The sequence below is a fragment of the Strix uralensis genome, chromosome 21 (assembly GCF_047716275.1).
Source record: "Strix uralensis isolate ZFMK-TIS-50842 chromosome 21, bStrUra1, whole genome shotgun sequence".
Classification (NCBI taxonomy): domain Eukaryota; kingdom Metazoa; phylum Chordata; class Aves; order Strigiformes; family Strigidae; genus Strix; species Strix uralensis.
This window is the reverse complement of record NC_133992.1, coordinates 13,351,474-13,377,000: the sequence shown is the minus strand read 5'-3', so window position 1 is coordinate 13,377,000 and position 25,527 is coordinate 13,351,474. Positions and strand designations below refer to the sequence as shown.

General features: G+C 37.0%; 1 protein-coding gene across 1 annotated transcript in view; it reads left to right on the top strand.

The window, feature by feature from the left end:
* Nucleotides 1-23: 23 nt before the first annotated feature.
* The window catches only part of GARNL3 (GTPase activating Rap/RanGAP domain like 3), a gene marked incomplete at its 5' end in the record, with an annotated part of 35,521 nt that continues 10,017 nt past the window's right edge, over nucleotides 24-25,527 (top strand). The window contains 17 exon segments of the mRNA XM_074891344.1: nucleotides 24-123; nucleotides 568-614; nucleotides 616-687; nucleotides 1,481-1,545; nucleotides 4,704-4,767; nucleotides 5,032-5,058; nucleotides 5,456-5,531; nucleotides 6,125-6,223; nucleotides 6,778-6,881; nucleotides 8,119-8,227; nucleotides 10,614-10,659; nucleotides 14,522-14,628; nucleotides 15,451-15,566; nucleotides 16,351-16,455; nucleotides 19,187-19,261; nucleotides 20,199-20,310; nucleotides 21,022-21,120. Of these exon segments, the coding sequence (XP_074747445.1) occupies nucleotides 24-123; nucleotides 568-614; nucleotides 616-687; nucleotides 1,481-1,545; nucleotides 4,704-4,767; nucleotides 5,032-5,058; nucleotides 5,456-5,531; nucleotides 6,125-6,223; nucleotides 6,778-6,881; nucleotides 8,119-8,227; nucleotides 10,614-10,659; nucleotides 14,522-14,628; nucleotides 15,451-15,566; nucleotides 16,351-16,455; nucleotides 19,187-19,261; nucleotides 20,199-20,310; nucleotides 21,022-21,120 (1,423 nt within the window).

Genomic DNA, 25,527 nt, shown 5'->3' with positions numbered 1-25,527 from the left:
ACAGTCTCCCAATTCTATTTCAGAATACAGACTACACTCCGGGTACATGGCACAGAACGGATGTGCATTTGGAAAACCCAGAGTATCATACAAGATGGTATTTCAAGTATTTTTTAGGGAAAGGTAATGATTTTTTTGCGAATGGATTGAAGTTTTTGATCAATGAAAATGCAATGTAGCTTTGAATTGCTATTATTTAAATATGGAATAAGAGTATGGTATTAATTTAGTAATTAATACATTTTCTGTGCTGTACAGAAAGCACATTCCTTGTTTCGTATGGTTTTAACCTGAAGAGAGAGGATGGGTTTCTGTAAGCAGCAGAACCCCTGCTACCAAAAAGGGATGTTTTGAAACCCTTCTTGGCCCTGAAGGCTGTACCTATCGCTTGTTTTGGTTTGGTTTTTTACACATCTGTATATAAATACACAATTACGTAGACAAGTATATATTTTTACGTATGAATGCATATGTTTACACAGTTATACATGTTTCTCTGTGTGCGTGTGTGAGCGGGTGTGTGCGGTTGTCTTTATGGTTGATAATGTTTCTTGTTTTTCCTAACAGTCCATCAGAATTATATAGGTACAGATGCAGAGAAGAACCCTTCTTTCTCTGTCTGTTGTACTGTCTGACCAAAATAATCAGCGCGTTCCTCAATACCATTCAATACTTTGGAGAAAAACAGTAAGAAACAAATATTTGACTGCTGCTCTGACTTGTTTTTTGTTTCCTTGTTTCTTTTGGATATGTTTATCATACACTTTTTTGCTTTCTTCAGGATTTCAGTATTTAATACATATTTTCCATTTTATACAATAAGAACATATAATTCTACCATAGTAGATAAAACTAACTAGCTTTGTAGATAACATTATCCTAAACTTTCTGACAGAAATCTGTGATGCCAAATATTTTTAATTGTTTTTACCTGCCACTCTGTTATTTTTAGAAATGTTGCCTAAATTGTTCTTGATTACGTCCTGCGATCAATTTAGGCAATGACTTTATTTTAGGATTTTCTTATATAATGTTAAGAAAATAGGCAGGTGTGATACTGGTTTCAGTAATACTGTTTAATGATTTTTTTTTCACTTTAGATTCCATAAGAGCCTATTATCCAAGCAATTGATTTAAAACACTCCTGTAAGCGTACATGGTTCACTTTTCATTTTTGGTTTGGTTTGGTTTTTAAAAAGAAATAGTTTGTAGTTTCTGGTAGTTTCAGCAGCCCTAATACCACATGCCAAGGTAGTCAAAACTAAGTAATAAAAAATTTTGCACCATCCATGAATTTTCACATTCAGTTTTCTTTTTTTTTTTTTTCCCTTTTTTTCCAAAACAGTAGTAAGTATGGCTAAGTAAAACTAGCATGGTTTTGTTCTTGATTTTTTACTTGATTGTTTTTATTAATATTCCTATTTGAATGTACAAAAAAAGTCAGTATGTCTGTAATATCTCCTAGCTTTTCTCTTTATAGGGTACCCAGAAAATATGTCTCCCTTATAGTCCCACAAAAACATTATCAGTGAAATCTATATTAAGGTATGTATTTACAAATAAGTTATCAGTTAAGATATTTGTCTGTATGCCTTTCCTGTAATTCAGAGTTTGTGTTGCATGGTTTTCATAATAGATTTATAAAAGCAGTAGAACCAGGTTTACAATTCTTAGTCATTGAAGGCGGCAAAAAGTGGTTTTGAAGCCTGTTCTGGAACAGACAAAGTGACAACTTCAAATGGGGAAAAATTCTTGGCACTTTTTCTTCAGCAGAGGGACTATTTTTGGGTTAATTGGAAAATAGGTGCTAAGTGGAACTGCAGTGATTGAGAATAAATATCTTTTTACATTAGATAGGCAATAAACAGATGTAAGGAACAACAGATTTTGACTAGAGAGATGGTTATTATGTGGCCCTGTGTCCCAATCCAATGTCAGAGAAGGTTTCGATATGATCCCAAGAGCGAGATTAAGACACAAACGAGGTCAAATGCCGTACACCCAAAACAGTTTTTATTATTAAATGTGAAGAGTGGTAGCGATAGGACAGAATGGAAGGAAAAGACAGAAATAAAGCAAGCATCCAGAATAGAGTTGCAAGAATAGTGACCACCATGGATCCAGCAGCGTCCTGTTGGTCCTCAGTCTTCAGTTCTTCGGTGGTGGGTGCACACACAGCAAAGTTCTCTGTTGCCTTTTAAGTTCATCTTATCAGCTGATTAGCATATCTTCCCACCTTTAGTTTTTCCTCTGTTCCCACAGGTTTTTGCTGACTTCATGCTTCTTGAGCAATCCAAGGCGCGAAGTCATTAGCAATGCATGCATGGTGTCTGGTATACACAATAAGAGCCACAAAATATCGGGCTTACACGATGGAGTCAGTGATAAACTTTTGGTTTCACTCAGTCCGTGTCTCCCCCTTTGAGGCTTATCTAAGGAGTTTGACAATGCAACTGTAAGGGAGCGGGTGGTGCATCCTTCAATACACTCCCACTTCCTTGGGTGACATTCCTTAGACTAATCCAAAGGCCACAGCTTGTCCTTGAGGTTTGTATACATGCACAAGCAAGCTTTGAGACAATCATTTGGTATTTCAGTCTCTCACACCCTAGCAGGGGGAAGCAAACAGGGAAGAAATCAAGAATTGTTTCTTCAGTTGATTGTCTCCCTGTAAGTCTCACTGTTGGGAGTGTTATGGTCACTGTCAGTGAAGCCAAGAAAAGTCCTCCCAGCCAGAGTTTGTATGGCATGCTTGTCCTCTGTCCTGACTCTTGTGACAGAACAGAACATAAAGTGATCAAGCCCAACACAATTTCTATTTCTTTTAACATTATAATCAGCTGAAATGTCAGCGCACCTGTTGGCAGTGTGTTCATCCAAATTTAATCTTCAGTTTTTATCGTTTAATCATGTGGTGTGTTTTCTTAAATCTGTCACTGACAGCATCTTCAAATCCATCTCTTGTAAGGATTTTACTTCCTCTAGAAACCCTAAAAAGTGCCTTCATTTACTGAACAGGTAGTGTGTACCAGATAAATGGACAGTCTGCAAGTCTTCAAAACCTTTGATCTGTATAGAGTATGAGCAAATGTCTCTTGCTTGGTAGAATCTAGTCCAGTGGATAACAGTGCCAGTGCTGATGTGAGAGGAGAGTTCTGGGAACAGGGCATGTGTTGGGATGTGAATTCAGTACCACCAGATCTGGATTTTTCTACAACTGCACAAGATTTCTGATGAGAGGTCCCAAACCACTGAACTTGCCAGAGAGACTAGCAGGCCACTGAGCCTCACTTCTTAATTCTGATTTCCTGGGATGTGGCTCTGGTTTGGAGTTTCAAGATGGTGAGTTGAAAACACTTCAGATCATCTTCATCGAGATGAGCCAAGTTGTCCCCTCTTCTGACTCCTACAACACTGACTTGAAGTGTTCCTAGTTGTCAGTACTGCATGCTGTACCTGCATAAGCACATGATCTTCCATGTCTGTGCACCAATTGCTGAAATATCTCTTCCTAACATCGCTTTCTAACCCAGCCTCTCCCTCTACTCTCACCTGCATATGCTTTTCAGTCAGGCAACCCAGAGGAGAGAAACTTTGTCTTCTGTTAACTAGGGTCATAACTCTTTTGCTGAAACACCCTCATGTGTTCCATCCTGTGATGCTCCAGTATTTTACTGAGGAAAATGCAGGCTTGTTTCAGACCTTGTTCCCCACTTCTCCCAGGTGCTGTGCCACCTGCAGTCAGCTGGATAAATGTCATCTCCTTTTGCCCCCTTGGGCTTGGTCTAAAATTTCTTTCCTGACTATTCGTTTGCTTTTATGGTCCTTGAGCCTTCCCTCAGGCCTGATTGATATTGCTTTGACATTTTACCCTGTTCACAGCCGATGTGAATCTAGGTATAGACGGTCTCAAATAATTTTATTTACATTAATCAACCTGGTTTTTGTAAATTAATTGGAACATTTTAATCCCTTTCAAAAGGAACTAAAGCAAATCCTGTCTGTGTTGTGATCTAGCATAAGCAATGATGGAAAGGTGCATGAGATTTGACCTTCCTGTTAGTTCACTGTGCCCCAGACAGACTGCATTTGGCACTCCGTGACATGCTCTGCGGTTCTATAAATTAATGCTGGGGAAAAAAAACTGGACAAAAATAACAGTAAATGCAGAAACATGAGTTAGGAGAAAATGCTATAAATTAGATATTTCTGTTTATTGAAGCAGTTGATCTTGCTTCTTATTTAAATACTTTTCTCTGTTCTGTTTGTGGATCTTTGGCATGTGAATTTGATGCTGAACTGCTCATTTTTCATTTGACTTGCCTTGAATTATTTTAGAAGAGAGAGAAAAAAAACTTACAAGAGGTTATTGACTCCTCCTAAAATGCTCTCAGTGATTATGTGTAAATCCAAAGTGAAGGTGATGGAATAAAGCTCTGTGTTTTATAAGTAAATACAGTGCATTTAAACCTGATCTCCATGCAGGGTCTCACTAGTTTCTGTTTTTAAAATCCAAAACAAGTTTAGGAAGCCTTGGAGGTTAATATTATGAGAAAGAAATGGCTATTCCACAAAACATTCCATGCAACAGAGGCTCTTTGAACAATTCCTTTTGTAACCAGTTCTAACTGCAACCAGTTGCTGGTTTAATGTTGAGATGTATACTTGCCCTTCTATAAAGCAATATTTCATATCCATTGCAGTGCTATGAGTCTTGACAAATTTGAGAAGAGCCCAAGGGAAATTTTTCATCCTGAGATACAAAAGGTAGGAAATTATTTCTTTTTTTGTTTGGTTGTTTTTCTTTATTATTTTCTGGAAAAATAAGTCATTAAGTATAAATACTACTAGTTTTTTTTCTTTCAGTAGCAGGATAATAATGATGAGTAGGGTTACATTATACTACAAAGTAAACTGCCTTTATCAGTTGAACTGGCCACTTCTATAGAAAACTTAAATATACAGGGATGTTACAGTTTTATTTGCATTATATTTAATACCAGTGTGCTAAAGATATTGTTTTGTTTACAGGATTTATTGGTTCTTGAAGAGCAAGAGGTAAATGTAAACTTACTGCTCCTAGCTCACAGACCTGTTCAACGAATACAGCTTTGTATTTGAAATATTTGCACTGACATGCTTGTGACAACTTAGAAATCAATTGCTTATTGCCCTAAAAAAAGTATTTCTTTGCAACATACGCGATTAAAAATAATTTTAAGCACCAACTTAATATATCATATTAATAGATCACAACTTAGTATATCATAAAATCCATAATCTGTGATCAAAGGTAAATTATTTGGTATCTGCTACTTGAGCATGTACTGGAGTTGGTATGAAATGTATATTCCCATGCATAGGATGTATACAAAGAAGTCATTAGAGAAAACATTATTTTAGGTCTTTCATTTGATTACCTGTTTATCATGTAATATTTGGGTTTATTTCTCAGGGATCTGTGAATTTTAAATTTGGAGTCCTTTATGCTAAAGATGGACAGCTTACAGATGATGAAATGTTCAGCAATGGTGAGTTTTTCACCTTTTTCTTAATTGTTTTATTCATCTGAATAAAAAAATGTAAATAGTGCTTACATATGGAAGACAGAAGGGAGGTGATGGTTATGTAAGCAGTAGTTTTATTAGATTTTCATGTTTGTGTGGCGTAGAATCTTCTATTTCCATAAAAGGTTACTGTAGGAAACCTGCTTTTACAACTTGGAAGATACTGAAATTTCTTTCCTAGAAATAGACTATACAACAGAAGATTTAGAAAAATGAAGCAGTTGAAGGAAGCGACTCATGTTATCTGCAAAAAGTCACTGTTGTTTCTAGTTCTTTCACGTTTTTGCAGCGTGATCACATTCTTCTATGCACTTGAACAACGTCTTGGAGTTAGCAGAAGAGGTCACTGTCTAATGATGCCTGTTCTGCAAGGCTGGAATACTGTTTCTGTAAAGATAGAGGCTTGGATGATGTGAGGAGAAACTAATTCAGCTGAAACTTTGATCCTCATGTCATGGGAGCAGGACCTGTTCCTGTATTTTGATTTTTTTTTTTTTATAGGTGTTCTATTATCACATGTGCTTTTCTGTTGTAATGTTTCTCCCTTCCACATGTAGAAACTGGAAGTGAAAGCTTTCAAAGATTTTTGCATCTTTTGGGTGACACAATTACTTTGAAAGGCTGGACAGGCTACAGAGGAGGACTGGACACTAAAAGTAAGAATTCACCTGAAGCAAAGAAGGGGGGTGACTGCAATATAAATGTTTTTGCTTATTGCATGCGCATATTATATATATTGTAGAAGTAATGCAATCCCTAAAGAGACTTCCTTATGTGCATGCTAAATGCTCTGCTTCACCAGGAAAAAATCAGGTTAGCTTAAATCACTGGTATGGAATGCAGTTGAAGAAAAGTATTTATATGACCTGTATTTTCAAGGAGAATGGTTTCATTTTTTATATTGGAATGGGGTGAAGAATAACCTGACATGTTACTTGCTTCATGATAGTAGGGCATCATGTCTTGAAGAACCGTATGTGATTTCAGGAGGCTGGGTGAAGGATGTCACAGGTTTTAAGTGTGTGAATATGCAGATTAGGTTGCAAACTCAGGTTTGAACCCACATAAAACATTCAGCGTGGACATTTTCTAAAATGGATCAGAAAAAAGGATGACTAAAGAAGGTTTGGTGGAAGGACCTGAAATATCTTTTGATCTTTAGAAAATTTAAAGGACATATTCCTGCTGAGAATGTTGTCTTCCCTTGCAGATGATACAACAGGAACCTGTTCCATCTATACAGTTTTTCAAGGGCATGAAATTATGTTCCATGTTTCAACCATGCTACCATATTCTAGAGAGAACAAGCAGCAGGTACATGGTTCTTGCTCTCCTTTTTTTTTTTTTTTTTAAATTTTATTTATTTATTAAATCATGAACTCCAAATCTTTAAAAGAAAATAAGGGATTTCTTGCCCGTTAATATTTAAGAAATGTAAGTCTTAAGACTTTTGCTATACTTTTTCCTCAATATTATACCTAATGCTGAAATCCTCATGAGGTTTGTTGGAAGATAATGTATCGTATGATCTATATTAAGGTACAAAGGACGCTTGTGAAGAAGGTAAAAATTGACTGACTGAGAAGTGATTGAGTATTCTGTTACTCAGATGATGTGTAGAGCTTCACTGCTGCAATTATAATTACCTCGAAGAATTTAGGAAGGCTGCAAATTAGACTTGCATGTGAATTGTCAGAATACTCACATATGTAACACACAACTTGTACTCAGGTAGCAATTTGTGTAGCTTGAAAGAAATTCCCCCTGTGAGCATGTTAATGGCAAGCTTTGTTCATTTGCTCTAAAACCCTGCTGTTGCCCTCTCATAGGTTAACTAGGTGGATTCTTGGGTACTTGTTCAAACGTGCTGTCATCCATTGCTTGAACCTTTCTGTGTATTCTATGATGAAAAAAGTACTTTATAAACACATGCATTTACCTATACATCACACATCCTTAATGATTTACCTAAAATTACTCACAAATTACTTGTTTTACTATTTTCTTATTTAAGGAATAATTATATATTATGTATTGTTATAATAATATAATCAGATTATATAATTATATTGTCCTTTTTTTATTTCTGTGTCAGTTTTCTCATGCTTTTGCCTTGGATTGATGACAAGATCACAGCAGAAACCAGAGGCCAATCAGGACGTTTATTGTTTTTAAAGAATAACTTAGCATCAGGGTTTTTTCCTTTTATTTCAAGTGGTGGATTTGCTTTTTTGCAGTGCTGGGTGTTCCATGTCCAATTTATGAGTATTAATTATGGAAGTTACATAAATTACGAGTACTTTGCTAACTTAAAAATATGCAGTAGCAGCTGCCTTGTGTGTCCATTGCGGCATTGCTAGGCTTACTTGCTTATAGTTAAGTAATAATTTTATATTGGCTTCAGTCATATTGACCATAATTTTTCTGTTTGCAGTTTAGGAATATTGTTTTACCATTCTCTTACAGAACTAAAGTATTTATTTATGTTTTTTAAGTCATTATGTCTGTCTTCCCCCCCCCCCCTCTTTTCCTTTTCTTTTTTTTTTTCCAGGTAGAAAGGAAGCGACATATTGGAAATGACATTGTCACTATCGTATTTCAGGAAGGCGAAGAGTCTTCTCCAGCATTCAAGCCATCCATGATTCGCTCTCATTTTACACGTATCTTTTTCCTTACATTTTCTAGTGAATTTTTTTTTTTTTTTTCCTAAAAGATCAGTATTAGATTTAATTCTACCCTAAGTTCTTCCTGCATGCTGTTTATGGAATTGAAAACTATTTTAGAAAGACAGCTGCATTCTTGCATTCTTTACCTTCAACTGCTTGACTAGGAGTCTCTGTCTGCCTCATAAAACAATTTTTATGTTGAAACATTAGAAGATAAGGTCAAAGCAAGAATATGATTAAATTGTGTTTTTATTGAAGGCATTTATTTCGATCACTTCACAAATTAAATTTCATACATTTTCATAAAATATAAATGAATTAAAATATTTCTGTTAGTGGTATGGATTAGTTTGGCATTAACTATTGAGTATTGCATTTTAATGTTTAGTTGCTGTTTATTTTAGATCAGTGTTTCACAAATCTTTCAGACCATAAATCACATATTCTCCAGATTTTTGGCAGCCTGTGTTTTTCAAACTTTTGGTTGAAAACATTGTGAAGACAATATGATTCCAAAAACCAGCTGCCAATCACTTGGGATTATCATGGGGTCACACTAGTGGTCCAGTAGATCCCAATCTGGCATCTCCTAGCTAGATTGAATGGAATGAAGAAAAATGGATGAAATTTTATTTCTATCTGTGCTCTGTTGCTGAGTTTCTAAAAATGATCACAAAGCTTACAAATTCTAAACCTAGTTCTCAGACTGACTAAATGTTGTTAGAACTCTCTTTCTAGTTTTGTCCATGGCTGGTCTTAGTTTTTAGATTTAAGCTCTTAATATTAACCTCTTTTACTCTAAATGGAAGAAGTGACTAGAACTGAAAGAATTCCACAGTTTCAACAAAAATGAATCTTTAGATATCAGAGGAAGCTAAATATTGTTAATAAGAAATGTTTACGAAGTCAATGTACCTCTTCATCAGAGTGTCACTGTAAGTAAAAAAAGGAGTAATTCTTCCTTTATTGCTGTTAGGAGGACTTGTTATGAGGTAATTAATACACCCCACTCTTTTTGATTCCCCCCCCCACCCCCAAACATTTTGAGATTCAACTGTCCTTGATGTCATAATGAGTTGGAGGGGCAGATGTGCCCTAAATCCGTAAGGATGTGTTATCATTTAGGTAATTTTAAGTAGTCCACAGCTGGTTGATGGAGTCATATCACCTTCCTGATGTTTTCACTTGACAGTAGTCAGGGATAAAGGTGTCTGCAAGAAAACTGGGAGGTTGACACTGATCTGTGTCAGATGTGGTAAATCTCAAAGCTCATTGAATCTGTACTAGTGCTTTGTACTCACTTTCTACATACTATATAGCAACCCTTTTTTATTACTTCTACAGTGGGAAAAATTACCATACAGATATCCCACTGTGCTGTCCTATACAGCGATGATAGCTGCTCTAAGAGTTTGCCATGTGTCATCTGTGGGGTAGGATTGAGTTATCCAAATAAAGGCATCCAGCACCAATTTAGATGTTCCAACATATCTGAAATGTCTGTGCAGGCCTGTCAGGTGTGACTCAGGGCCTACAGGAGATCTGTTCCCTGTTTGGAATAGCAGCTGGAGACTAGCCAATATACTCTCAAGCATCTTAAATAGTAATGGGTGCTTATGTTGAAATAATTGAATCCCATCGTAAGTCTTTTCGTTGTGCAGTGTCTGACAGTGCTGATCACAGCTATTGGCAAAGGTCTCTTCATTCTATCTGGAACAAAGCCATACAGCCAGTGAAGTTATTCAGACTTATGCTTTCTTTGACACTGTTTATAAGGACTGAAAACTTAGAGATGGTGTTAAGGAAATCTATCAAAGCAAGAAGCCTCTCACCGATTCCATAAAAATACCTTGCAAGACAATCATAAGGATTTCTTTGATCTTTTTCCCAGATTTGCCCTAAGTTATGAATCAAGACTGATAATACATTTTTTTTGTACTTGCACTTTAAATCTTACTCTCTATTTTCTTACAATTCTGTCAGCTAAATTATTTCATTGGAATCTTTTCTTCAATGGGAGTTTTGGTATAAGCAAAGTTCAGTATCAGTACTTTGTTATCAACTAAAAGAATTTCTAATCACAACTCTATCAAACACACACACAAACCACAAAACTATGTAGTACATTTTATGCTTCATGTAACGGCAAGAAGTCTGTATTTGTGGTACTAGCTCGGTTCTTAAAACTTTTGATCGAACAATAACATTTTGTACAGGACCTCAACAGTAAAATGTCTATAGTCTAGAATATTTTATATATTTACATTGATTAATATATTTTACCTTTATTAAATCTGAAATGTGCTGCAGGAAAAAAATATATATTAAAATACATGTGAGCTTCATTAGTACTGGATTTAATTCCTTAACTGCATGGCAGATATTTTTGCCTTAGTGAGATATAATAAGCAGAATGATAGTTACAGGTAGGTGCTGATTGTAACAAATAACTTCAGACTGAATTTCTGATGGTTTAGAGATAACGGGAAAACATTTTGTATTGTCCATCTGTCCGTATGCCAGGAAGCCAAAGGAATTTATGAAATTGAAGAGCAGTATGGACCTGGATGCAGATGGCTGTAAACTGGCTATGAATAAGTTGCATGTTTCTAACCATCAGAAAAATGAAATTCTGGAACAGGCATAAGCTAAGGGAGCAAAACAAAACTACTTTTTAGATGAAATGTAACAGAATGATGGAAGATATGCCTGGAACATTCAGACCTGGTGAGATCAATGACAGTGAGCTACATGTATGATGAAAGTTAATTAGATGTGATGTTGTGATAGCCATGGACTGCAGGTCCTTACAGGTCTGGGTTCGGTTGTAGCTAAGCAAACCAGTTCATTTTTAGGGATCTTAATAGAGTACTTGTACAGTTGGACATCATTTAAAACCAAGTGGAATTTTGCTGGTACATAATGTGTTCTTCATCTGTTTTTCAGTTAGTCTTGGGATCCTCACACTTGGAGGCATATGCTGTCCAACTCTGAGTCTGTTAGGTCTCACCAGAAGCTGAAAAGCAGGCATTTCTGCAGCCTCGTGGCTAGGCTTTAATGAACTAAGTGGCTTTAACCAAATAGTTAATCCCAACTATTGTCTTGAGATAAATGGTGAGATGCCAGAGATATGTCAGTCTTGAAAAAGCAGAGTGGCAGTGGGATGTCATTGTCTGAGCCTATGGGAGGGATTCACCTTGTGCTTGAACCAAATAAGCAGTAAAGAGAAATAAAAGAGCCACTGTTTAGCTAACAGTGTGTGCTGCAGTTCTCAGTATGCGACACAGACTTGCCACTGTTATGTCTCCTTTACAAAGTACTAGCAATATCTGTAGTGATCCCTCTTGTATTGAAAGTATGCTGAGTCATTTACTACTTAGTCAAAGTCAAAAGAAGGTCAAAAAGAAATGGGAGAATTGCATTCTTTTTTGGATATGTTCCTGGGGAGAGGGTTGGTTAGGTTTGAAATCACTGCTGGCTCAGATGGTGAAGTCTCTCATAGCTAAAGAATTTATATTAGGAAACCAAAATGTTTGGTTTGCCGAGCCCTAGAAAAGAAATTTCAGGGCATGAAGCTAAAATTATACTTCAAACTAGAATATGTGTGTGTGTCTACCACACTCAAAGCTAAAAGCTTTGCAAGATGAAAGGGTGAAGTCAGTGTGTTAGGCTTTGAATGCAAATTTCTGATGGCTGTGTGAGCCTGCATATTAGTTATTATTTTGCAAAATTTTAAACTATTTGCAAATCATTCTACGCCACATTTGAAGGATGAAGCTGAAGGTTGAAAGCATTGGGTCTGCTCCTTTGAGGTACAGAATCACAGAATCATCTAGGTTGGAAAAGACCTTGAAGATCACCTAGTCCAACCATTAACCTGACAGTTCCCAACTACACCATATCCCTAAGCACTATGTCAACTCTATGTACACTACTAGTTAGCTTGTACTGGAAAGAAAGTAACTGAACTTGGAAATGGCTTCCAGGAATACAGAGTCCTTAAGTAGATCAGTTTTGCTTCCTCCTTCCTTGACAATTCCATAACTCTGAGGACTCAGGCAGATTGTGAAAGAGACCAGCAATATCCCTTGAACTGATCACCTGGCACTAGTGCTTTTTTTTGAATAACCTGTATCACTTTGACAGCTAAGAAATATAGTACAAGGGTAGAAAGCATTCTTTTAGCCTTTCCCTCAATACACAGTACAGACCACTGATGCCAGCCATAGTACATGGTTTCAGAAGCTGCTGCTCGGATCTGATCACATGGTTCCAGCCATTCCAACACATGTAAATTCTGGCTTGCTTTGGAAGTTTCTTATACTTTATAGGCTGAGCAGTCTTCATGGTCATCTAGGAATATGTTTTTCTTGCTGCAATGTAGATTACTGGAATTTTTTGTATCTCAAATATACAGGAGTGACTAAGCCTTCTTGCCTAGCTCCAAAACTCAATCGTTAGCAGTAAGAGTTTGGTGCTTTTTGTGCAACTGCAACTCCACCTACTCATTTATGAATGTTACTTGAAATCATCTGCAGTGCAAATGTGGAAATGCGCAAGAATATGAAGGCGAGAAGAAAATGGATTAATATTAACTAGATTTCTTAAAGAAAGCTTGCTGATAAATATGTGTGCTTTCTCCTATCTTTTTATTACAGTCCCTTAATATTTGGGAGTCTTTATTTTGGGGCATGCTGGATGGAGAAGGTTCACACCATCCTTGTGGCTCTTGATGTGGAGTATGAGATGAAGCAAAGCATATATATGGCAAATATGTGCAGGAGTTGAAAGGCTACAAACTTGAGTGCTTGAAGTGCACGTATGTCCACAGGGGGGATATATGGACAAGTACATCTCAAAAGAATTTTTCAGTAGAAATAACTTTCTTTTTCAATGTATCTAAGAAACTTAAATCTTGATTTAGTAAGATGAGAGAAAACTATATTACTGTGTTTCTCCAGCGTGCCATTAAATCTAGCTCCAGAGAAGAATCCAACAGTTTGATACTTCAGTTTGCACATGTGGGGTTTTCTTCCCCTCCTCCTATTTATAGCTAAGGTTTCTTTTGGAAAATGTCTGTAGTGAAGTTAAAAAAAAGAGTAGTTTTATTTTGCTCTTAACATTTTTTGAGCACCTTCTTGCTTTTTTTCCCCCAATTGATTGTTCTCATAGATAACTGCTTTTCAGCATTCCCAAGTTTGTGAGAGGCACAAAACATGTTCATGATTCTAATGTGCAGTGAAAGCTCAGTTACTTCTTTCCTCCTTTTCTTCTTGTTCTGGGACAGAAACCTGGGCACACATCCCTCATTAGCCTTTAAGAAGTGAACATTGTCCTCATCGTTAGCTAATAGTATACGGGCTACCCATGGTAAATGCTTTTTCCATTGTTGTTTATTTGGGAAAAAAAGGAGTTGCAGTAAATAAGATAAATTTGTCTCTCTTGCTCTGAATAACTGATGGCTTTTACTAGAACAGTCCATCTTATTCCTTAGTTGCTTCATTCTGCCCATCTTAACACATTTTCCCATAGTGCATACCATGCAGTATATGACAGGCTTAATACGTTATTGTGTATTTCGGCTTGGCCTAATTACATTTCTTTCTGTCCATTCACCTTTTTCTGACTGCTGTCTTACAGTGAAGAAAATTGTGCAGACTGTCACTTGAAATACCAAGGAATGATTACTTACCTTAAAGAAGCTATGGCTTGCTGAGCATGTTGTATGCACAGTTTTTGTACCTGCCGTTTGTTCTTGCTATGCTGGATTCCTTATGGACCGAAAGAACTCGGCAGGTCCAGCTGTCATGGAAGTCATTCTGACTCTTTCTTCCTCAGTGAAAATGAATTTACTATTCCTGAGATGCAGATTCAGCTGTAGTAGGCTGTCGTTATTCAGAAAGAGTCAAATATTTCATACATGTGATGAATGCATAGTTAAGGTGGAAATCTATAAGGAGAATGTATTTTGTAGGTGAAGAACTGTTCTTTTACAGCTTTTTTGAAAAGGACTAGATTTTGCTAGTGCCACTAAGAGCATTGTGGGTAGAACTGCAAAGTTCTGTTGTAATTGTTAGTTTCCCAGTGTTAGTTTGTGTAAAGGCAGCAGAATTTTGCCCTAATGAATAATTCCAAATGGATGGTTTTTGTTAGATGTGTGGGAGTTTTTACCTAAGACATACCTAGATAACAGTTTCCAGTTCTTCCTTCTGTTTTGAATAGTGTGTATAAAAATGATGGGTTTTGAATGAGACTTTCAATATAGATAAAGATTTGTTCTTTCAATAGGCTGAAAATATTTTCGGAAGAAAGTGTTCCTCTTTTTGGGCCTCCCCTTCCATCCCCACCTGTGTTTACAAATCACCAGGAATTCAGGGATTTTGTGTTAGTGAAATGTAAGTCAGTTTTTCTTTTGCTGGAAACACTTTTTAAATAAATTGAAATTCATGATACTTAAAACGTAAACACATTTTCTTGTGTATGCTGCTGTTCTGTATAGAATTTTTTTCAAATCTGTAGCATTGGTGGGATGTCAGTTCCATCAAACTGTTCCAGTAAGATTAACAAAAAAACGAATTTCTATGCAATTACGCTATCTCTAGATACAAACTGACTTTTACATTTGCAGAATGTGCAGCCATATTTAGCTTTACATTTTCTTAAAGGACTTGGAGATCTGGAAATATATAATGCTGTTTGATATTTAGTAATAGAATGTTTTAGGTTAGCAGCTCTGAAAGCCTGAAAATATAAGCTTTCCTGTATGCATGCTGCATAGGTGCCTTTCAGCATCTTTAAAAACTTTTAAATTCTGTAATGATTCAGTTCCAGTTTTCATTGACCCTTACTTGCCCTTCTAAATCAGTGGAAAGATTCTAGATGAGTGGAAAGAGAAGGAAATCTAAGAACCGATGGTGATGATTAGAGTTAGATGCTTACCTGACAGGAACTTGACTAGTAACTCATTTTGCATATTTAAATTGGTTTAGTACTTAAATTGATTAGCAGTTTGTCTTTAATTTTTTTATTGTTAGGAGGTTATTGGGATGCTCTTCTTTTAAGCCTAAGGGACCATTATTCACTAAAAACATTCAGAAAGGAGGCAACTCTAAATTGCTAAGGGGAAAACAGGTATTTTTGTACAGAGGCAAACTAGAGTCAGTCAAAGTTGTCAGAGTTCATTTAGGTAATGTAGCTTCTTTTCCGTAATGTTTTAGTAATAAATGGGGAAAAAGCCACCTTAGAAACCCCAACATTTTCTCAGAAACGTCAACGCACTCTAGACATGCTGATCCGCTCTTTATACCAAGACCTGATGCCTGATCTACACAAGGTAAATGTAAGTCAGAAGTCTCTGCATCCCTCACATGTGCTCTCCAGTTCTCACTAGTAGATTCAATGTTCTATTGCTTTAAAAGACTGTAATACTAATGAACACTGAATTGCATACACTAGGCTAAATACCAAGTGTCATATAACTTCTTTTACTGTTCTATGAAAGCTGCAGTCCTTTCTGGATAGGACTCTTCATGCATTTGTTTAAACCAGGTGTGAGAAGAAGCATAACAATGTCATGCTTTGTCCAGCAAGGGAATAGGAAATTTTAGCTCTGCAAATACAGGTATTAGTCTTGTCATCATAAAAACTGCACTCACTCGTTCCACTATGTGTAAATTTGGATTATTTTTACCATTGGGTAACAATGAGATAATTTCATTTTAGATGATGAAGAGATTCTTAAGGTGATTCTTAACTAACTAAAAAGTAGTTCAATACTTCTGAAATTAGTGAGGTGCTATTTTTCTCCCACTGTTTATTTCTCTTAGCTAAATAGATCTATTTAAACTGTTTTGTCTATATATTCATGTCTGCGGTCTTTGTTATGATTGTATAGAACATGACAGTGATAAACTATGACGAGTTGGAAAGTAAAGCGCTCAAGGATTGGAATAGTTGCAGTTTCTGTTCTCTGAGAAGCTATACAGATAGATTCATTGCTACAGGAAAATATCCAAAAAAAGACAGAAAATTTAAATGATACCACATCAAGTTAACTCAGATTAAAAGATTATGAAAACTTTTGGTTCAGTATAAAAAAGAAACATTTTCTGTTTTAGAACATGCTCAATAGAAGGTCCTTCAGCGATGTGCTACCAGAGTCCCCAAAATCAACACGGAAAAAAGAGGAAGCTCGGCAAGCAGAGTTTGTCCGACTTGGTCAGGTAGGATCAATTTAGGAGGTATGCACCTATGTTTACAAAGACTGCGTCACCCCTTTTGTTAGAATTTGATCAATTTGCAGAGTTATGTCAGGACTTAATGCAGTTCTCTGTGGTCAGAAATAGTTTTGTAGTATTGCATTATTTTAAGCTATGTTAAAGTAAAATACAAATAAAAGTATTTCTAACACCTGAGGTACACAGCACAATTACAGATATTTATAAAATACATATGCTAAAGGGAGGTTGGAAAAATCACACTTTAGAATCAAACGTAAAAGGTCTTTCCCTGCTTCGTGCAGCAGATGCTTTCTGCCTTCAAGCAGAAGAGTGCTCTGTCTTTTTCCATGCTTTGAAGAAACATAATCTTTCATGGATTTCCTCTATATGTATTATTAAGATTTAATTTCTTAGAAATTATTTACCCTGTTTCAGCCAGGAACAAGTTTTGACAGTTTTTTCTGCTAAATCAGAGGTTGCCATACATCTTTGAACATACCAGTCACTGACTTCAGTCTTCTATGGACTTACTGACATTTTGATTCAGTGAGGAGTAAAACTTCCTGATGATTTAGATAGTCTGGTTTGATCTGGCAGTTCACTGCAGCAGAAGAAAAGACAGTGTCTATGCTCATCAGTTCCCCTGACCCTTCCCACTTGTCTCTTCTTGATCCTGGACTAGTGACATGGTTCTGCTGCTTACCACCTCTTTTCTGAGATGATTTAACTCAGCAAGAGTTAACAGAGCAGGCAACTAAAACAGAAAAAAATGAAACAAAACAAACACACCACCAAAAAACACAAGCCTCCTTCCTTCCCTTCCATTTTTTTAATTTGAGTTAGTAAGCTAAAGAGTGGAAGAGTCGGAATCACAGAATCGTCTAGGTTGGAAAAGACCTTGAAGATCATCCAGTCCAACCATTAACCTAACATTGACGGTTCTCAACTACAGCATATCCCTAAGCGCTGAGTCGACCCTACTCTTAAACACCTCCAGGGATGGGGACTCCACCACCTCCCTGGGCAGCCCATTCCAACACCTAACAACCCCTTCTGTAAAGAAATGCTTCCTAATATCTAGTCTAAACCTTCCCTGGCGCAACTTGAGCCCATTACCTCTTGTCCTATCGCTTATTACTTGGTTAGAGACTCATCCCCAGTTCTCTGCAACCTCCTAAACTGAGAAGTTCCAGATCCTGTTAGAGAATAGAGCCAGGTGGTTGAGAGATGGTGTAAAAGAATCTTGGGGCTGCTAAAGCTTGCATTAGCAGGGCTGGAAAGTACTCCTCTGTGTTTTGCCCACCCTTTCCCCAACCACCTTGAAATAGCTATTCATTCTAGGCGGGTGTTTAAAAAAAAAAAAAGAGTGAATGTGTTTGTAATATTCAGACAGAAGTAACAAACAATTTATTCCCCAAGTTTACTAATTACTTTACAGAAGTTAAAGAAGAACGTGGTTGTTGGAAGTATAGAAACCTATAAGCTTGATCCCCTCCACCTCTCCCAAGTTAAATGCCGATAAGATACTCACATAACAAATGGAGTTGGGACCCATTTCTTAAACAAGACTTCCATCCCTGGCATGGGCTTCATTGAAGGGAAACCTAATATGTGGGCTAAAAATTCATAGATACCCATTTGTGTTTTTCTTGGAGGTTCTTTTCACTTTTAAATCTTTCTCTTCCCTAAAAGAACTTTCTTCTAAGCTACAAACTAAGTTACAAACTCTGTGAATGTGTCTGTCCCTTAGTTATAGTCCGTTGAGTTTTTAGATAAACAAAACTCACTGATGACTGGTTCAACAGTGTATTTAAATCATTTATTCATCATCAGGGTGATCTCTATTGACTGGTGGGATGAAATTGAAATGTTAATGAATTTCGTGCATCTCTGTAAGCTGACAGCCATGCTTAATGCAAAGGTGCAGATCGTACATACAGCTGATTACTGCCACTTCAGAGACCACATATGATGGTAGGCAAACTTTAGGGCAGCAAAATTGGTTTAGGTAATTTCTAAACTTTGCATTAAAGAATGCTGTAGCAATTCCATGTGTCATCACTTTATAGGAACACTGCTGTAAGGATTACCAATGAAGGTATGTAGGGTGCCTTAAACAGAGTTATTGTGTATCTAACTGAAACTAGGTTTATACAGTATTTCTCTGGAGTTCTCAGCCCTTACAGAATCAGCTTCTAGTTACTTCTAGTTGAAGAATTTGTGATATTGTGACTGTGTGTCCTTGGCAGCCCTGGCAATATGTACATATATAGTTTGACTTAGTGGTCTGTTATGAATTTTTGCAAGTGAAAGGCCAGCTTGTGTAATTGATAAAAAAATCCTCAATCCAGCTACCTTATAGAATGAATTGTGTAGATGACTAGCTTGTATGGTTTGAGGTGGAGGCTTTGTTATTATGTTTGATACTTCTTTTCTGATTTTGAGTTTCCATTTAAAAAACAAACACACACCCCCACCCCACCCCCAAAAAATATAAAATAAAATCCCTAACCAACATATGTTTTGGCTGAGAAGATATCTAGCAGCCCTCTAGTGATTCATGCAGACTTTGTTCAGGATATACAGAACTCTGCTTCTTTCCTAATTACTTAAAATGTCATAGGAATTCCAAACTGGAATTACTCTGTAGTCCTAAATTGTCCTTGCTTTATAGTCTTTAGCTTGAGTATTGCTGACAAAAACTCTATTTAAATAAGGCATCTGTTTGTATTAGGCATTGAAATTGAAAACCACTGTGAAAGGGGATACCACAGCTAACTTGTCAACCACAAGCTTTTGTAAAAAGGAGGTGAGTGAACCCGTCTGTCTGAGGAGAGTTGTGAAAAAATTATACACTGTTGAGTATGGCATTGCATGTCAGTTCTGCATACTGTTTATTTACTTTTATGATCAGATGCTGTAGCAGCAAAGATTAAATGCATAGTGTTAAAGTGACTCTGCAGCTGATATCAAATTAATAAAGGATGAGCCTGGAGGCAGAAGCACTTCTCAAGTTAAAGCAAGTGTGGATATTTTTATATCTGAGAATATTTGATGAAAATGCATTTTCTGGATGCAATCATCTTTTATTTTAACTTCTGCATCAAGTTTAAAACAAAAATCAGTTGTGTTTTTATTTTCTGTAATATCAGATTTTGTTCAAGGGCATTAGGGAGCGAAAGATGCAAACTGCACTCTTCTGCATGCATCTTACATACAGAAGCTTCAGAAGTGCTTCTAGAATTCGAGAGACCTCAGCTAACACTTACATTGAGGGAGAAGGGGCAGACTCTGGGAGGTAAGTACAGAGAACACGTCACAAAAGAACAATTTGGCAGAAAGGCAGTTTTAACTTGTACTGTATACTAGTAAACATCACAAACTGAGCCATAGAATGTAAGCAAATTGCATATACATGGTGATACATACATTTTAAGTCTGTAGGGGTTTTTTAAATAAAATACATATTGAGTATTTCCAGGGTTGCAATGAGTATCAGCTGCTTATGTTTTAATTCAGGTGTTTCAGAAATGTGTCTTACACTTACTAGTCTCCAATCACAATTAATATGGAGAGAAAAAAAAGAAAATTAACTAAATTTCGATATTTAAAAAGTAAACTGTTTGGAAATGTATCCTGCCAGAAGCATTTACATGTTATTACTTACCATTGTCCATCACATTCTGTGTCTGTATGATCTGTATTTCTTAGTGTACTTAATATATACCCCATGTGTTACTTCATAGCCTTGGGAATCCCAGTCTTTCTGCAGTAATTTTCCTCATGAGGTTGTCTGCGCAGATTCTTGGGGCCAGTCCTTGCTGGTTTCTACAGATGCTGGCATCTTGTTAATAGATGGTTAGTAAATGATCCAGTGTTTTTGTGTCAATTTTTATGTATCTGACCATTTTCTTGAAAATGTATGTTCATAAGGTCTGTTCAGGTGTTGGTAGGTCTTCACCTACAGGGATAGTTACCAATCCAAGTATTATTACATTTATGCAACCTAGTTGCAAAGATTCTCTCTGCATCAGAATCAAGCCATATTGGGGAGCCAGTGTTAATGCAGATTTCTGAATGTTTTGTTATTTCAGATGTTGTTTTCTTGACCATCTGAAAAGACTTGTGAAGTCACATCCAAGCTCAAGAAGTGTTTAAATGGCTTATCTGGGTTTCTTAGCCCTTGATGATAGTGTGAAGCCAAAGGCTCATGCGGTGGTGAAAGCTTGCTTCTTCCATAGCAATGATATTACTAGTTTGATTTTCTGTGTGCCACATAATGCCAGCAGGATTGAGGGAATGAAGTTAGTTCTCGGTGATAATTCCCAAACTTTCCAAAGGAAGGTCCTGTTTAGGCTTCAGTTGCATAATCTGATCTATGGCAATGATAAAACTGTCCCATGATGAAGCATTGGCTATGATGCTGTGGTATACATAGTAGCTTTGTGGAGCTTTTTTCATTTTCTTAAGAAAAACCCAAGGCTTTTATTACAAGAAAGAAATAGGTCAAAACCAGCACTTAGCGAATTTTAGCAGGATTTTGAATAAATATGTGTGTTTCTTTTTCAGATGGTCAACCATCAGTGCAAGTATTTGATAAAACTCTCCAAATAAAGCAGATGCATGTGTTGGAAGCTCTGGATCTTTTGATTGCCCGAACAGACAAAGGTAGGAGAGATTCCTGTTCTTTGATTCTCATATGAATGTAGCTGGTGCTGGGTATGTATGTCTCATAAGGCAATGGTGTCTATCAGTGGCAAGCGTATTAGATGCCTCATTCAGAATAAGGGAGCACATGCTGCAGCTGCTGTTATGTTCTAAAAGGCTGGGGGAGGACAGAAATCCCTAAATGCTCATTCATGCTGATTCAGCCACTGTTGGAACTCAACAATCCTTGGAAATCTCCTTGACTGAATTATATGTTTATTTAGTTGCTCAAAAATTTGGGGGAAATTACTTAACGCTGTCACTGTTTTACCAAATGTGTCTTATTGGTATTTGTTAACTGTCACCACATCCTAGTGCTATAGAATGTACTTTCTTGAAAGTTCCGGTATAAAAGAACTTAAATGTTGTTTGGACTGACAGTGTTTCCTTTTTAGCCCCATTTGGAAGCATTAAATGTGCATAAAATGTGCACTTTTTCAGTGAGGTCCTTTTTACCCAGTAGTCTGTGACTGAATTTCACAAAGTGAACATACACAAAGCAAAACCAGGATCTTTATGTGTAACACAGAGAAAAGAATTACAAATATGATCATTTTATTGGTTTTTACCACACTATGTCTGTTTGCTCAGTATTGGCTGAAGTTACATTTACCTAAACTTAGCGTAAAACATGGTCCCTTTTGTATCATTGTGAGTTGCCCAGTTTGGCTACACCTGATGAAATTTACCCTGGGACCTTACAGAACTGGCTCAAACTACCTGTGAGCCATCCGCAGTTCTCTCTCACGACACCTGGAGGGTCGGTGACATTTCTGAAGATCTGGAAAGGGTAGTTGTATCTGAAGGTTAGTTTGTGAAGCTTCTAGAAAAGATGATTACAGTTAATTGCCAAGACATTGTACTGTTTGGTTAAACCTGAAGAGAGAGATGTAAGCTGGCGTTTTGAGCTAACAGAACAAGGTATTACTGGCATCAATTCATGACACTTCAAACGTAGTCTGATAAAGTCTTACTTGTGTAAAAAATTGCAGAGATTTTTAATCCTTGATACCAATGCTTTCTGAAGCATTTAGGAGAAAGTTCTTTAATACTTGCTAGAATTCTGGCTTCCTATTTTGTATTTGCATACCATATTGAAATTAAGTTCTGGGATGGAAGAAAAATCATACTTGCCTTTCATTTTCAGATTACACCTCAGCAGCAAGAATGAGAAAAATAATGAGCTAGATGAGCAAAAGCATGCTCATACTGGGCTCATAAACTGGGTTCAAAAACTTTTGTGGGTTTTTAGGATAAAATGTTATATACGACAAGGTTAACTTTTTAAACTTAACTATCAGCAAGAGCTTATTCAGGTCAACATTCCAAGAGAAGACGTTGAAGAAGGCACCAATACAGCAGGTATCGATGACAGCGGCACAAATTGCTTTGGTAGCAATGGCCTCTGTTCTAATGCAGACACAGTTAAATCTTAATACTACAGTGGGGTTGTTGGGGACATCTGCTGGTTAAATTTATCCTAGTAATGAGAGGCAAAGCACAAAAATGTATCCGTTTTGTCCTCCAAACACGTATTTTTTTGTTCTAGCTTCATTTTGTAAAATGACACAAGGGTGAGGGGGGATGAGGAAGAGCTGCTTTACTTGGAAGAATCAAGTCTGTATGAGGTTAAATAAAACTAAACAATCTTGGATGACAGTCACTTTTATAGGCAGCCACAGATAAATCTAACACTACAGTGGGGTTGTTTGGAACACCTGCAAAAGAACTAGCATTGTGAAGGAGGAGTGATGCTGGTCAAAGAGCCAGAGCTATTTTAAACAACAAGGAAAGGTGAAGAGTTATGTCTGCTGAAAGGCAGGCTTAGTGTCAACCTGTGGGGAGCACATCTCATGGCCTATGGGGATTTAAACCCCAATTCCTTTTTAAAAGCATATCAAACTAATTTCAGTGAAGGTAGTGATCACTGTTCTGCCTTCACAGTGAAGTGCCTGCCCAGGAAAGATGTTGTTATATGTGTTATTCTTTGCTGCACACACAGAGCATCTTCACAGAGGTAAATATGGCATGTTTAATGGAAGCATAAAAGGTCTTCCAAAGTTTGGCGTAACCTCCAAAAACAACAGTGCTTAATTTAGGTGGTAATACTTGCTCTCCCCTGTGCCTGTTTACAACCATTTCTTGATCTGAAGAATGCAGACATTCAGATGGGCCAGAAAAAGTTCTTGAGTTTTGCTGTGGGAACGCAGCTGTAGCGCTTTGGAATTGTCTGCATCACCAAGAATGTTTGTAAAATATCTAGATGAAATAGTAGCTCAGGTACTAACACTGAACATTACAATTATCACTGGAGGAGCAACTACTTAATCAGAGGCAGAATCTAGGAGAAAACAGTAATAAAAGTAGAATAAACTTTTTTCAGTCTTGAATGGCTGCACTAAAAATCACCTCTGATCTCAGTACAAGTGATGGTAGTCGTAAGAATTTCTGCTGATTCCAGATCAGGAAAGACGGCCTTCCTTCAGGTTGTGTCAATAGCTGCTTTAGCTTAGAATCAAAGTTGGTAGAAATGGAAGTGCATTATTTTAAGGTGTTTGGTCATGTGTAGGTTTTTATTTATGTGATGATGTTTGAAAACACTCACATGCAGCACCAAGAATTGTGCAGTAGTGGTGAACATGCAAACAGTGGGTGAACATGCAAATCCTTGATTACATTTCTCATTTCATAGCATTAAAATATTCCATGAATTTGAGAGCCACTCTTTACTCCCTTCCTAAATAAAGATGCCACAAACTTGTTAGGGATTTTAGATTGACAAAACTGATCATTAAGTTGCTAGGCAGCAACCACAGCCATCCAGTTTTGGGTGTGGGATTATAATTTGCACTTTCCAGGAGTTGGCAACAAGCTGTGAGACTTCCTGAGCAGATATCACATAATCATATCCAGTTAATGCAGAAATTGATGACAGGGCTACTACTCAGTTAATAGAAAACTCTCATGATACAGTGTTCACCAAGTGTTGTATTTCTAATACTGACTCTGCTTTATGCCTTTTCTGAAATGAAATCAGAGCCTCCTATATGTTTTTCTGTTGATTTCCCTAGTCCTGTGGGATGCTATCAAAAGTCACTCTTGTTTACTGAGAAAATTTTGGATTACATATTGCTGCAGAGGCCCGTTCAGTTGCCTCCACAGCTATCTAGCTGAGATTTCAGATGGTCATCACTAGCTAGGCCCAAAATTATTGCATCTAGCATGGAAGGTGATAGCTGGTCAAGTGTCATGGGCAAAGGTGGTTTCAGAGAAGTTGAAGAGATTCTCAGATAGAGTGGGAAATACCTTATAGGCAGCCTTACTCATCAAAAGGAGAAAGGCTTTAGAAAAGAGCAGCCTAGTATTACCTGGTCTTAAAGCGTGGACTAATTGACTCGCCGTAAATCTACAGCATAGTTGATCTTTTGGAAACTTATCTGACATTACAAACATAAGATGTGCATTTTCTATGTCTTGATGGTTGTCTGACTAATAAGATTTGTCCCTACCAGAGAAAACTATATTTATGATCTTTGCTTGTTTGAGGAATTTGCCAGATTCTGATGCCAGATTCTTCAGGTTGTTATATTTGGAATAACTGACTGAACACCAAAGGCAGGACTAAGTTCAAAGAGAGGCTGAATCGGTGAGAGCAGTAGCACTGTCCTTGAACATTTGACTTAGCTCGTTTTTTGGCCTTCCCTCCAAAAGGCTGTGAATGTTGCTTGCCATTCTTCTTCTGTGAACTCCTTCATGGAAGTACAAATTCTTGTGTGCGCACATTCTTGAAAAGAGAGGGATTGCATATATTTTATTTTCTTTTTGTCAGTGATGACAGTAAGAATTTGCTCTCTGAGTCAAACTACTCAATGTTTCAAATTGTGGAAGACTTAAGGAAGTGTTGCATCTTGTCTTCTCTTACACTTGCTTGCAAAAAGAAGGTTATGCAGGGGCCAGATGTCCTGATTCATGTTGCTGTTCTCTCAGAATTGAAGGCAGCACCCATGCTTTTGCTTTTGCCTTTCTGGTGGGATCCACACCAAGTATATATTAAGAAAGCATGCTTAATTTTTCCAGTCATACCAGCTAGTCTAGTAAAAGAGTCCACCTTTGTCAGAAAATCTTGCCTTGCTTACATTTTAAGAAACTTGGTTTCTTAGATAAGAAACTACTCTTAAGTCGCTTATTTCCTAACTGCAGGTAGTAGTGTATCATTTATTTATTTGTTTTAAATGTACAGGTTGTAGATTCCACTCATATCTGTCTTTGTGGGAAACAGATTTAGCCATGGATGTAAACACTATTATTTTTGCAGTTGAAATATGCCTTGAACCTAACTTGCCTACCTTTGAAGAACTGTTAAGCAAA